Source organism: Meleagris gallopavo, chromosome 17, assembly GCF_000146605.3.
Source record: "Meleagris gallopavo isolate NT-WF06-2002-E0010 breed Aviagen turkey brand Nicholas breeding stock chromosome 17, Turkey_5.1, whole genome shotgun sequence".
Lineage (NCBI taxonomy): Eukaryota > Metazoa > Chordata > Aves > Galliformes > Phasianidae > Meleagris > Meleagris gallopavo.
The window spans coordinates 8,273,015-8,283,339 of NC_015027.2; the positions used below are offsets into that span (position 1 = coordinate 8,273,015).

Genomic DNA, 10,325 nt, shown 5'->3' on the forward strand with positions numbered 1-10,325 from the left:
AAAAAAAAAAAGCCAAAAACCAGATTTAATAGCTGAAGAGCAAAGTTTTGACATCAATAATTATGAAGTATTCTACACCTTGCAAGTTGTTTTTTGATTATGAAGGCCACTTAGAATCCTAGAATGGTTTGGGTTGGAAAATCGGTATTTTCCTAATTTAAGGGTGAGATGACAGCATGCAGCAAGGATGCTATAACCAGGAATACGTTTTAGCATTTCTGATCCTGGTTTACATAGACTTTTTTTGAGACAAATTTTCTGTGCATGCATTTTTACGTCATAGATCCTTCAGGCCAGAATGGAGGAAGTCTGGACTCTCTAACAAAATCAAATTCTGTGCTGTAGTATTATCATGTACAATAGCAACAGATGTTCTAGTTCAGGAGTGTATTAGGTTTGGTTGGGATGGAGTTTTCTTCACAGTAGTCTGAACAGAGCTATGTTTTAAACTTGTGCCTTGTGACTAAATAGTGCTGGTAGCACACTTGAATTTTGGCTATGCCTTGCACTGGAAGAGTGCCTGCACAATGTCAAGGTATTTTCTTTTTCTCACTCTGCCCCACAGAGAACAGGATAGAGATTGGCAAGAGGCTGAGAGGGGGAGAGAGGCTGGGACCCCAGTAGGCCAAAGGGATATTCAGTGCTACAGAATGTCATGTCCAGCAATAAAACTGCGGTAAAGTTAAATGAATAAAACTGCAACAACAAGCCAGCATTGAGCCACAGAGAAACTACTTTCAGTAGAAGGGAGATAAAGAAAACATGTCTAAAATGAGCAATGAGTGCTGGTATCCCCTATGAGATATCCTAAATGTGTGTTGGTGATTAAGTTTTATGTTGTGATGTCTACTGTAGGTAATTGAATGATTGCATACTTATCTTTAGATGAAGTCTATGCTTGAAAGGCAGACGTTATAGTTTTTGAAGTGGATTTGCTAGATTTTTTGTATGAGAAACAGAGCTTAAGTCTTGGTTTTAAGTGTCAAAGGAGAAGGCAATTTTATTAGCAGAAGTAATAATAGGGTACCTATGATAAATGAATGTCGTCATGTACTTGCCTTTGCCCATCAGAATAGGTGCTGGGAGTAATTCTCAAAATTCCAAAGTCCCAAGTATTGTAATTTGCTTCAGCAGGTACAGGAATGAAAGAAAATGTCCCTGTATTGGGAGCTTCTCTTGCCAAAGTATAAAGATATTTCCATTCGGCAAGCCAGTTTTCTGAGTAACTGTCACCTGTCATATAGAGATAGAAAATCCATGTAGATGCTGTGAAAGAAGAGTTAACTAACAAGACAACTGAAATTAGATGCCTCCACCCATGTGGAACTGAAGAGCAAAGCTGCCATTACAAGCATGACTTCTCTGTACTTACAGATCTCTTCCTGTAGCTTCAGTGAAAGTGAACACATGATATATAGAGCTCTGTGCAACCGTTACACTGGTGTACAGGTAGGAGAAGAGGTCACTTTACCTGTTTCCTGGTACCCCCAGACTTCTATGTTGATGTGGGGTGCTGCAAGTGCCTGGTGTATCCAGGTCAGAGTTAAGTTTCCATCTGTGCCAGGAGTGCCATAGTATTGCCATTTTGTCTCATTAACCAACGTGCATTCTTCTCCAGTCGAAACCTTGCTGTGATGTACTGCATTACAGAACACAAGAAAAACCTAAAATGTCAAATTTAATGACAAAATAATAATTAATGACATCTTTGTCTTCCATAGCTATGAAAAGTTGCAATTATAGTATGTAAGGTTTAGCAGCATTTCCTCCATGTGTGTTTTGTAACAGGATGCATGATAGAAAAAGAGTAAATTGGAGATGAGAGAATACAACCCCCAGTAATGCATGTGGTCCTGGGGATACAACAGCAAGATGCAGATCTTTTCCAATATAAATACCTACCAAAAAGGAAACTCTTTTGGTCAACCTCAATTTTGAGCAAGAATTTTTGTGACTTAATGCTGCTGCTGCTGAATAAGAGCAGAACTCACTCACAGCACAACTTCATCTCTTGAAATAGGAATTGCCATGAAGGGATCAAGAATGACTTTTTTAAGGCCAAATAGCCCATTAAGAAAGTGGGAAAGGCTTATATCATCTTGTTTTTGTGAAGCAAGAATACAGAAAGAAGGGTGATACCACAGATTGAAGTAAGTAACCTGATAACCAAGTTCCAGAGTATGGAAATGTCAGCCCGCCATCTGTAGAAACTTCAAAGGGGATGAAACCAGTTTCAAACAGCAATGGGGAGAGGCAGTGGGCTTTTCCATCCTTATCGACATAGCCACTGGTTATGACTTGCTGCTTGAATCTGTTGATATTGAAAACATTTCTCAGAGCCATTGTTGAGAGCAGAAAAATTGTGAATGTCATGTTTCACTATGCAAGCTATTTTCATGTGCAGGTTGTTCCAAGTCCCATGGCTGTTTTGCTTGTATCAGTGAAAATAAAGCATGTGTACTTTGTACTTATCACTGCAATGGGGATTCTGCTGTGCACTGCACAAATACACAGCAAGTTGCAAGCCTTAGATTTACAATTTAATTATGGGAGGGACAAGATAAATTAGTAACAAACTCGGAGCTCATTGCTTGTAAATTAACCATCTGCTTCCAAATAGGGCTCTTGCCTGGCATCCTTACTATAAGCCTACCCATGACTCTTCAGGATTGATCTATGGGGACTGCAGAGCTATTCCAAGTAGTGCTGCAAGCTTGGGGTCTGCCAAGAAGTAGCTTCTTTGCTCATCTAAACTGAAATTTGTGTTGGCTATGATAAAGCAAGAGTTCACTTAATTCAAAGTACACAGTTGTTGAAAAACTAAAATCTGCTCAAGTGCTGCTATGCAGATTGGAGAGACACTAAAATCTGACTCTGAGCCTTCTGTAGAAAAAAACGTAAGGACATCAGGGCTATTAAAATGTGGTGTGCCATATGTGTAACATGTGTGATATGTACTTAAGTATGTCACAGGCTGACACTGAGGATCAAGGATTTGTCTTGCAGGAAAATAGATAAGGTGTCTGCTCACTTCTATTTCTTGTTGTTTCAGTTTTAAAAATCAATATTGTTTTTTCTCAAAATAGAATGTTAAAAAAATATTCAAATCATAGTATCATGAACTGGCTGAGATTGGAGAGGCCTTAAAGCCCCCCCAGCCCCACCCCTCCTGTGTGCCCATCCATGGCCTCAGGCACCTCCAGGGATGGGGCACCACAGCTCTGGGCAGCACTGCCAGGGCCTCACTGCCCTCTGAGTGAGGAATTGCTTCCTCACATCCAGCCTCAACCTCCCATCTATTAGTTTAAAGCCATTCCCTCTTGTTCTAGCAACAAAAAGTTCAGAAAGGAAACTCTTTTTTCAAAGCCACCGTAGTGACACCGTAAGGGAACAACTTAATGGAGGAATATTTGTATCATGCAGTAACTCGACCTACAGGAAGTCATCCTGTCTAGAAATGCAGACAACATGTATCTTTGAGGGTAAGTGTTAGCAGAACCTTTGCAAGTTTCAGGATTTTGGTAAGTTTTCACTTCTGTATTGACAAGTCTTGATTTGAGGCAACTACCTACTGTTAGAAAATGAGATTAGAAAGGGTATCTCCCTTTGGCAGAGGAACATAGTCATGGCTCACCTGCACATTAACACAGAAGTATTAAAAGCTGTATTTTCTATCAAAAAATCTTTGCCTCCCATCAGAGATCCTGAGTATGGAGAAATCTGAAGACAAAATTCATTGTAATCAGGACAGCAAGTCCCCAAGGACTGGCAAATCTCCTGGCATGAACAGGTACCGAGCAGCTTCCCACACTGGCTTGAGCAAGAGTCTTGAGCTCCTTGTTAAAGAACAAATCAAAGAAGAAAAGCAAACAACACATTGTCAGGAATGTCATTGAGGTCTTCTCTGAAACAGCAATACAACATCTAAAGCACTGCCATAAATAAATGAGGTAGGCTGTTTATGTCAGATGAAGGTAACAATCACCTGTGCGTTAGCATTACTCCGTTTTGTTTAGAAAAATTCACTTATATATAATTTCAACAATTCTCTGAGTATTTTTATATCTAATAAAAAGGTAGATCTCAAGAGCAGCCTGCTCCCCATCACCTAGGTAGTGTCACTACTAATAGTTACTTCTAGGAGTATCATAGAATCATCACAGAGCCATAGAATGGTTGGGGTTGGAAAGGACCCCCAAAGGCTGTCTGTTCCCACTGGCTGCAGTGCACAGGGACACCCACAGCTCCAGCAGTGCTCACAGCCCCGTGCCCTGAGCTGTGTGCAGGGATGGGGCACCACCACCTCTCTGGGCACCCTGTGCAGTGCCTCACCGCCCTCAGTGCAAACAACTTCTTCCTTATCAATGATAACAGGAATCAATGATAACAGGCTAGTGCTCTTGGATGAATGAGAAACTGACACTAGTGACAAAGTGTGATCCAACATAAGATTATGGAAAGTTGAGATTTCTTCCTGCTGTGCATTTTATTTGAATTTAACGTTAACAACAGAGCTGTTAATATAACTAGGTGGGTGGAGAGATCACCAGGCCTTGGCTGAGAGTTAACTGAATAGAACATGAGTTATTATTGGACATGACATGAAAAACTGCTGAATACAACAAAGTAGTATAAAGTTGACAGAGGAATGACTGGAGTTCATAGTGAAGAGGGATCTGAGTGAGATGGACAAGCTGCACTGATAATTTGGAACACAGTGGAGTGGAATCTTTTGATACTTGAATCTTGAGAGACTAACACTGTTAACTATGCCAATAATGCCATGTAAAGTTGAGATGATCTCACTAAATATCAGAAATTCTAAATTTGGCCATGAATGTACCAAAACTGGGACCAGTGATAAACATATAATTACGGGAGGGTTGCTAACACAGTTACAGACTGTGTAAGACTGTGTGGCTTGCTGAGCTAACATTGTGAGTATAGTATCTGTATTTGCCTCTTTGGAGCAGGGGCTTATCCTCAGTGCTGGTTGGATCCACAACAGCAGTAACCACATGTGTGGGACTGAAGCAGGAGGAATTTCCTGCGTGTGGAAATACAGAAGAGCTGGCAGTAGCAAATTAGAGAGGAGAAATCAACTGCATTCCAAAATTCTGCAGATTGACATACTTCTCAAAGGTCATCGACAACGCATGAATAAGACTATAGAGGAAGAAAGAATTATGGTCGTAGCTCCAGGTATGATATTTTCCATCAAAAGGAGAAGAAAATGTCATGGAGTTTTCTTTTGTGTACTGGGGGAGTGAAGGTGACAGAGGACTATTTGTTTTTTGCAGGGTGGAGAGAGCAAGAGAATGAAAAGGTAGTAAAATACCACTAGTTCTGTCTCTTTTTGCTGGCCTCCATCCTTCATCCTGAGATAATATGTGGATGTAGCTCCTGAATTCTCTCCTAGAACACCTGATTGAGTTGGAAGCAGAAAAACATCTGAAAGGCACTCACCTGTATTCCAAAGGGCAGCGAGGGAGAAGAGAATGAATAAAGAAACACCTGCACCAACAGATTTCATGTTTTGTTCAGGTGATTCAGGACAGCTGATTGTGACAGCCTTTGTGCCAGAAGAAGAAGAGCCTTTTATAGAAACACGTGTCCAGAAATGATAGGGATTCTCACTGTTCAAAGGTTTGTTGTAAACTATTGAAGCAAAACCAAGTGAAGGAATGCTCTTTTCAGAGGTCATTTCTCATTAAGAAAATGATGAAGGGAGCTGGGGAAGCAGTCAGTATAATTCCTATACGTTATTTTCTTTCTTTTTTCTTCAAAAATAGGGGGAAAGATGTGCTTATTTTCCAAGCCCTTCTGCTCCAAAGTTCAGGAGCATGGAGTCTGTGGCACACGGCATTATGTTTTAGTTTTACTGGAGGCTCTGGAAATGGTTATCAGTAAGAAAAATCATAAAGAATAGCTGCTAACAGTACAGATTTGCTCAGAAGATAGCGTGACATGGGGAAAGCATGTTTGCTGCCCAGTGTGTGCCAGCATGAACGTCATGTATGAGAGAGAGGAAAAAGATACTGGAAGAAGCAATTTGTGCTGCTTGAAGGCTTGGGAACAGTTCTTTCGCAGACTTTGTGAGGATGTTCATTGGGAATAATGGAGGCTGCTGTACAATACCAGAAGGGCAGTGTCAGGGTCAAGGTAGCCGAGCAGTGCCATTGCTCCTATTGAAACATGCGGTTTTGTTGGCACAAGAATTGCAGCTGTGATGTAGGAGTGCTTTTCACAGTCACAACCCTCCAGGCCTTCATGAGGAAGATGGGAGCTGGGACAACATGTGTTTATGATCGAAATTTAAGATGAATCTTGATATATCTGCTGAAAAATGGCACAGTTTGGAGCTCTGATTCACATTCCTCTTTCTGTCAGAGAAGAGCAGAACAAAGCCTACAGGCTGGGGCATTCACAGGGATGTAAATGCAATTAACACTTCTTTGGCTGATGACAGTGTGAGTTTGAGACAGCAGTGATCCTAATTAATGCCTGGGTCTTCACTGTGAGTACGCTGCGCTGTGCCGAGCAGCACCAGCCTTCAGCCGAAGGAAGTGAAGGAAGCGGACCGCGCAGCCCCGCACCGCCTGAACCGCGCCTCACAGAACTCCTCCTGTCAGGAGCCTCACGGCTCTCGCGCTGCCCCCTGCTGATGGAAGGCGGTACTGCATGCACCGGAGCGACGCTACCTTCGCGCGTCTGTACGCGTGCGTAGCAGCGCCTGGAAGACTTACTACCATAGAGTTGGCGGACTGTCGGTGCAGAGCGGTAACAGAAGGGAGATGCTTCTTCCGCATCTGGGAGCGCATGTGTATTGCTGCCTGGAAGAGTGATCGCTGTGGACAGATATAGGCAGAACAGAAAGCTGGCAGTAGTGATTTTCGTTCAGTCTGGCAGCACTGCTTGTAGGTCCTCTTGGTCAGCGACGGGAAAGGAGGGGCATGGCCAGCGCCCCCCATCAGAAACGCTGCCCTGAGCAGCAGTGGAGGATCACAGAATCATGGAATGGTTGGAGTTGGAAAGGACCCCCAAAGGCCGTTTGTTCCCACTGGCTGCAGTGCACAGGGACACCCACAGCTCCAGCAGTGCTCACAGCCCTGTCCCCTGACCATGGTTGTCTGCAGGGATGGGGCACCACCACCTCTCTGGGCACCCTGTGCAGTGCCTCACCGCCCTCATTGTATACAACTTCCATATACCCAACCTAAATCTCCCCTCTTTTAGTTTGAAACCATCTTTCCTTGTCCTGTCACACAACTCCTGCTAACGAATCTGTCCCTTCTTTCTTACAGCCCCTTCAGATACTGAGATACTCTCAGCTCTCCCTGGAGCCTTCTGCTCTCCAAGCTGCACAGCTTCGCAGCCCTTCTCTCAGCCTCTCCTGGTAGAGGAGATGTTCCATCCCTTGGGTCAGTTTTGTGACCCTTCTCTGGACACACTCCGACAAGGTGCTATGGACCTATGCTTCCTCCCAAGGGGACAAGGAGGGATGCGGTACAGTAATGCCCTACTTGGAGCCGAACCTTACCAGCAGCATCAGCTAGAAGGGCTTCTCCAGCTCCTCGCACCTTGCTCCCTCTCCATTGGTCACCCAGCTCAGCTCAGCAAGGTGGTTGGGATGGGGATGTGTGTACAGCCAGGCGCCGGGGCACTGGAGCAGAACGAAAGGCGCTTGATCCCCACGTCCAGGCAAGGGGCGGTGCGGTGCAGCCCGGCCCTCAGGGGACAGCCGGGCACTGCGGCAGCATGCAGGGGCTGCTGCTGTGCGGGGGGTGGCTGCTGGCTGCTAGCTACGTGCTGGGTGGCTGCCGGCACCGCTGTTGCCCAGGCAGGAACAACGCCTGCTGGGCCACCGGTGCACGCCGCACTCGCTGCTATTGCGACTCGTACTGTGAGAGGACAGGTGACTGCTGCCAGGACTACCAGGCTGCGTGCCGCCGTGCCGGTGAGCCGTGGGGCAGGGTGAGGGTGGTGGGTATCATGTCGGTGAGGTTTTGCTGTTCCCATCAGTGTCCCTCTGAGAGGCGATGAGCTGTGCCTGGGGCTGTAGGTGGGTATGTCTCAAACACCATCCCAGTTTTCTGCTTTTTTCTCTGTTCTCGCAGCGTGTTCTGCAGCTCGACATGACAGCAGCAGCAGTGCTGTCACTGCGAGCTCCAGGGCTGATTTTTGGGACATGGGTACCAAGGGCTGAGCCACATGCCTACCACTGCTGCTCAGGGTCAGGGGCTGTGCTGGACAACGGCACTGTCAGCACTCCGTAATCTCCACGGAGATTAACAAGGTCCCAGCTCAGCTCGATGCAGAGCCTGACAATAAAAGCACACTATGCTGTGGGGCTGAGCCACGGGGGTCCCCCTTCTCCCTGCTGTGCACAGATTCTCCCCTGCTCCTGTTCCTTTTTCTTCTACGCTACTGAATCTCTTTTCTCTGTTCTCAGCAGTGGGCTGTGCAGTGGGGCCATGGGGGCCCTGGAGCAGCTGCAGCTCCCCATGTGGGGTGGGCAGCAAAGACCGCAGCCGCCAGGTCACCGTGCCCCCCCGGCACGGCGGGGAGCCCTGCCCTGACCTCAAGCAGCGCCGTGGGTGCCTGGGGGATGACCCGGCCTGTGGGGCTGCCAAAGGTAACGCAGGACCCCCTCTTAGCCCTGCATTTTAGTGGCTGTCACCACCTCACCATTGCTGCTCTGTGCCAGGGGTGGCCAAATTGCTCCCCGATTCCTTCAGCCCAGACATCAGGGATCCCTGGCGCAGAACTGGGATGCAGCAGTCAGAGGAGTCACCCAGGTAGGTATGGGTTACACCCTATCCCCAATCCCCTGCAGAATCCCTGTAAGCTCCTATAAAGCAAACACTTTACCTCCAACCATTATTTTTCTCCAAACCAGCTCCCACCTCCCCATCTCCTGCAGCTTTTTCCGCCTGACGCAGGTGGCAGCTGCCTGTCGTGGGCAGCCCTGGAGCCGCCGGCTACAGCGGGACAGGCGGGTGTGCGTCGAGTGCTGGGGGGACACAGCCCATGGGCATCCCCAGTGTGATGGATATGGGGTGCAAGGAGCCAGGTAGGCAATTTTTTGGGGGGGAGGAATGTCCTTTGGGAAATGCCACGTGCCCTAAGGGCACTCCCAAGAGGCATTCCATCTTTCTCCCCATTAGAACTGATAATTTAGCATCTATATTTTTTACAGCAGGACAATATTTGCTGGGTTTTCCTTACAGGACGTTTTGGGTGGCCACCTCTATAGCAGGGTGCCAGGGCTCATGGGTGCGGGAGGCTCTGCAGGAGGGCTGCGCCTGCCCCCCCCCAGCATTCATCTTCGTGTAGGTGAACAGAGCCCAACTCCTTTAAGGGCATCTTGGCTGCTTGGTGTGGTGTGAGGAGCACAATTAAAGGTGGCACGGAAAGCAAGGACATGGCTGTGGTGATGCTCTTCGGGGATGAGTGCTCTCAGGTTGAGTATTAAGAAAAATTCTTCTCTGAAAGAGCAGCAAAGCATTGGAACAGGCTGAGAAGTGGTGGTGTCACCATCCACGGAGGTGTGATACTTGGGGACATGGTTTATTGGGCATGGTAGCAATGGATCAATGGTTGGATTCAGTGATAACAGAGGTCTTCTCAAACCTTAACAATTTTATCATCGTATGGTACCAACATCGCTGTCCCCAGTGCCTGCTTGTCCCCCCCAGCCACCCTCAGGTGGCTTCAGCTGAGGCCCCCACCTCGGCCATACAGCACCATGCCCACATCCCACATTGCTCACTTTATTCAGCCCCATGCACCACAGTACCCAGCAGTCCCTGTGTGGGCACTTGGCAAGCCCCAAAATGTTCAATATCCCCAGGAGGAGCAGCACGGAGCTCCTGGCATCACCCCACAGCCCCTCACGTGCCCAACTCCCTGCGCAGCTTCAGGATTTCCAGGAGGAGCTTCTCCTTTTCCAGCACGATCTTCTCCTTCTGCAGTTGCAGGGTCTCCTTCTGCAGCTCCAGAATCTCGGTGTGCAGCCGCCTCTGCTTTTCTGACAGCTCCTCGGAGGCCGCTGTGCCACCTGCACAGAGCAAGGGAAGGTGTTAAGGCTGGGAGGGGAGTGGGAATGGGGTTCTGGTGAGGGCAAAAGGGAGATATCACTGAACTGCTGCAGCATCGCTGCCCGGAGTGAATGCAGAACCTCGCTCCGGTGTTAGAAATGGGACTGGGAGTCCCAGCATGGACTGGGGGCTGCTCACCGTTGTCATGCGGGGGTTCCGGAGGCCCGGGGCTGCCCGTTCCCAGCGATGCGGGACTCGCCATGGCCTCGAGGCACGGCCACGCCA

The 10,325-nt window shown here is 47.5% G+C and overlaps 2 protein-coding genes across 2 annotated transcripts in view; one reads left to right on the plus strand and one right to left on the minus strand.

Moving 5' to 3' along the window:
* Positions 1-1,012: 1,012 nt before the first annotated feature.
* SUSD2 (sushi domain containing 2) overlaps positions 1,013-10,325 on the minus strand; it is a 19,994-nt gene continuing 10,681 nt past the window's right edge. The window contains exons 10-14 of the mRNA XM_010720385.1: positions 6,255-6,266; positions 3,635-3,833; positions 2,160-2,311; positions 1,472-1,639; positions 1,013-1,233 (exon numbers count right to left, since the gene is read on the minus strand). Of these exons, the coding sequence (XP_010718687.1) occupies positions 1,028-1,233; positions 1,472-1,639; positions 2,160-2,311; positions 3,635-3,833; positions 6,255-6,266 (737 nt within the window). The 3' untranslated portion in view covers positions 1,013-1,027. The remainder of the gene's footprint in view (positions 1,234-1,471; positions 1,640-2,159; positions 2,312-3,634; positions 3,834-6,254; positions 6,267-10,325) is intronic.
* On the plus strand, positions 5,468-9,458 carry LOC104913563 (somatomedin-B and thrombospondin type-1 domain-containing protein-like). The gene is made up of 5 exons (XM_031555996.1): positions 5,468-7,957; positions 8,453-8,635; positions 8,708-8,798; positions 8,900-9,073; positions 9,231-9,458. Exons 1-5 carry the CDS (start codon positions 7,759-7,761, stop codon positions 9,334-9,336), a joined length of 753 nt encoding a protein of 250 aa, XP_031411856.1. The 5' UTR covers positions 5,468-7,758; the 3' UTR covers positions 9,337-9,458.

Excerpts from the sequence above, each read along its gene's own strand:
- LOC104913563 (XM_031555996.1), top strand. The coding sequence starts at position 7,759 with ATGCAGGGGCTGCTGCTGTGCGGGGGGTGGCTGCTGGCTGCTAGCTAC. Across the intron at positions 8,636-8,707 it reads GGCCTGTGGGGCTGCCAAAG|GGGTGGCCAAATTGCTCCCC; the intron begins GTAACGCAGGAC and ends GCTCTGTGCCAG. Across the intron at positions 8,799-8,899 it reads CAGTCAGAGGAGTCACCCAG|CTCCCACCTCCCCATCTCCT; the intron begins GTAGGTATGGGT and ends TCTCCAAACCAG.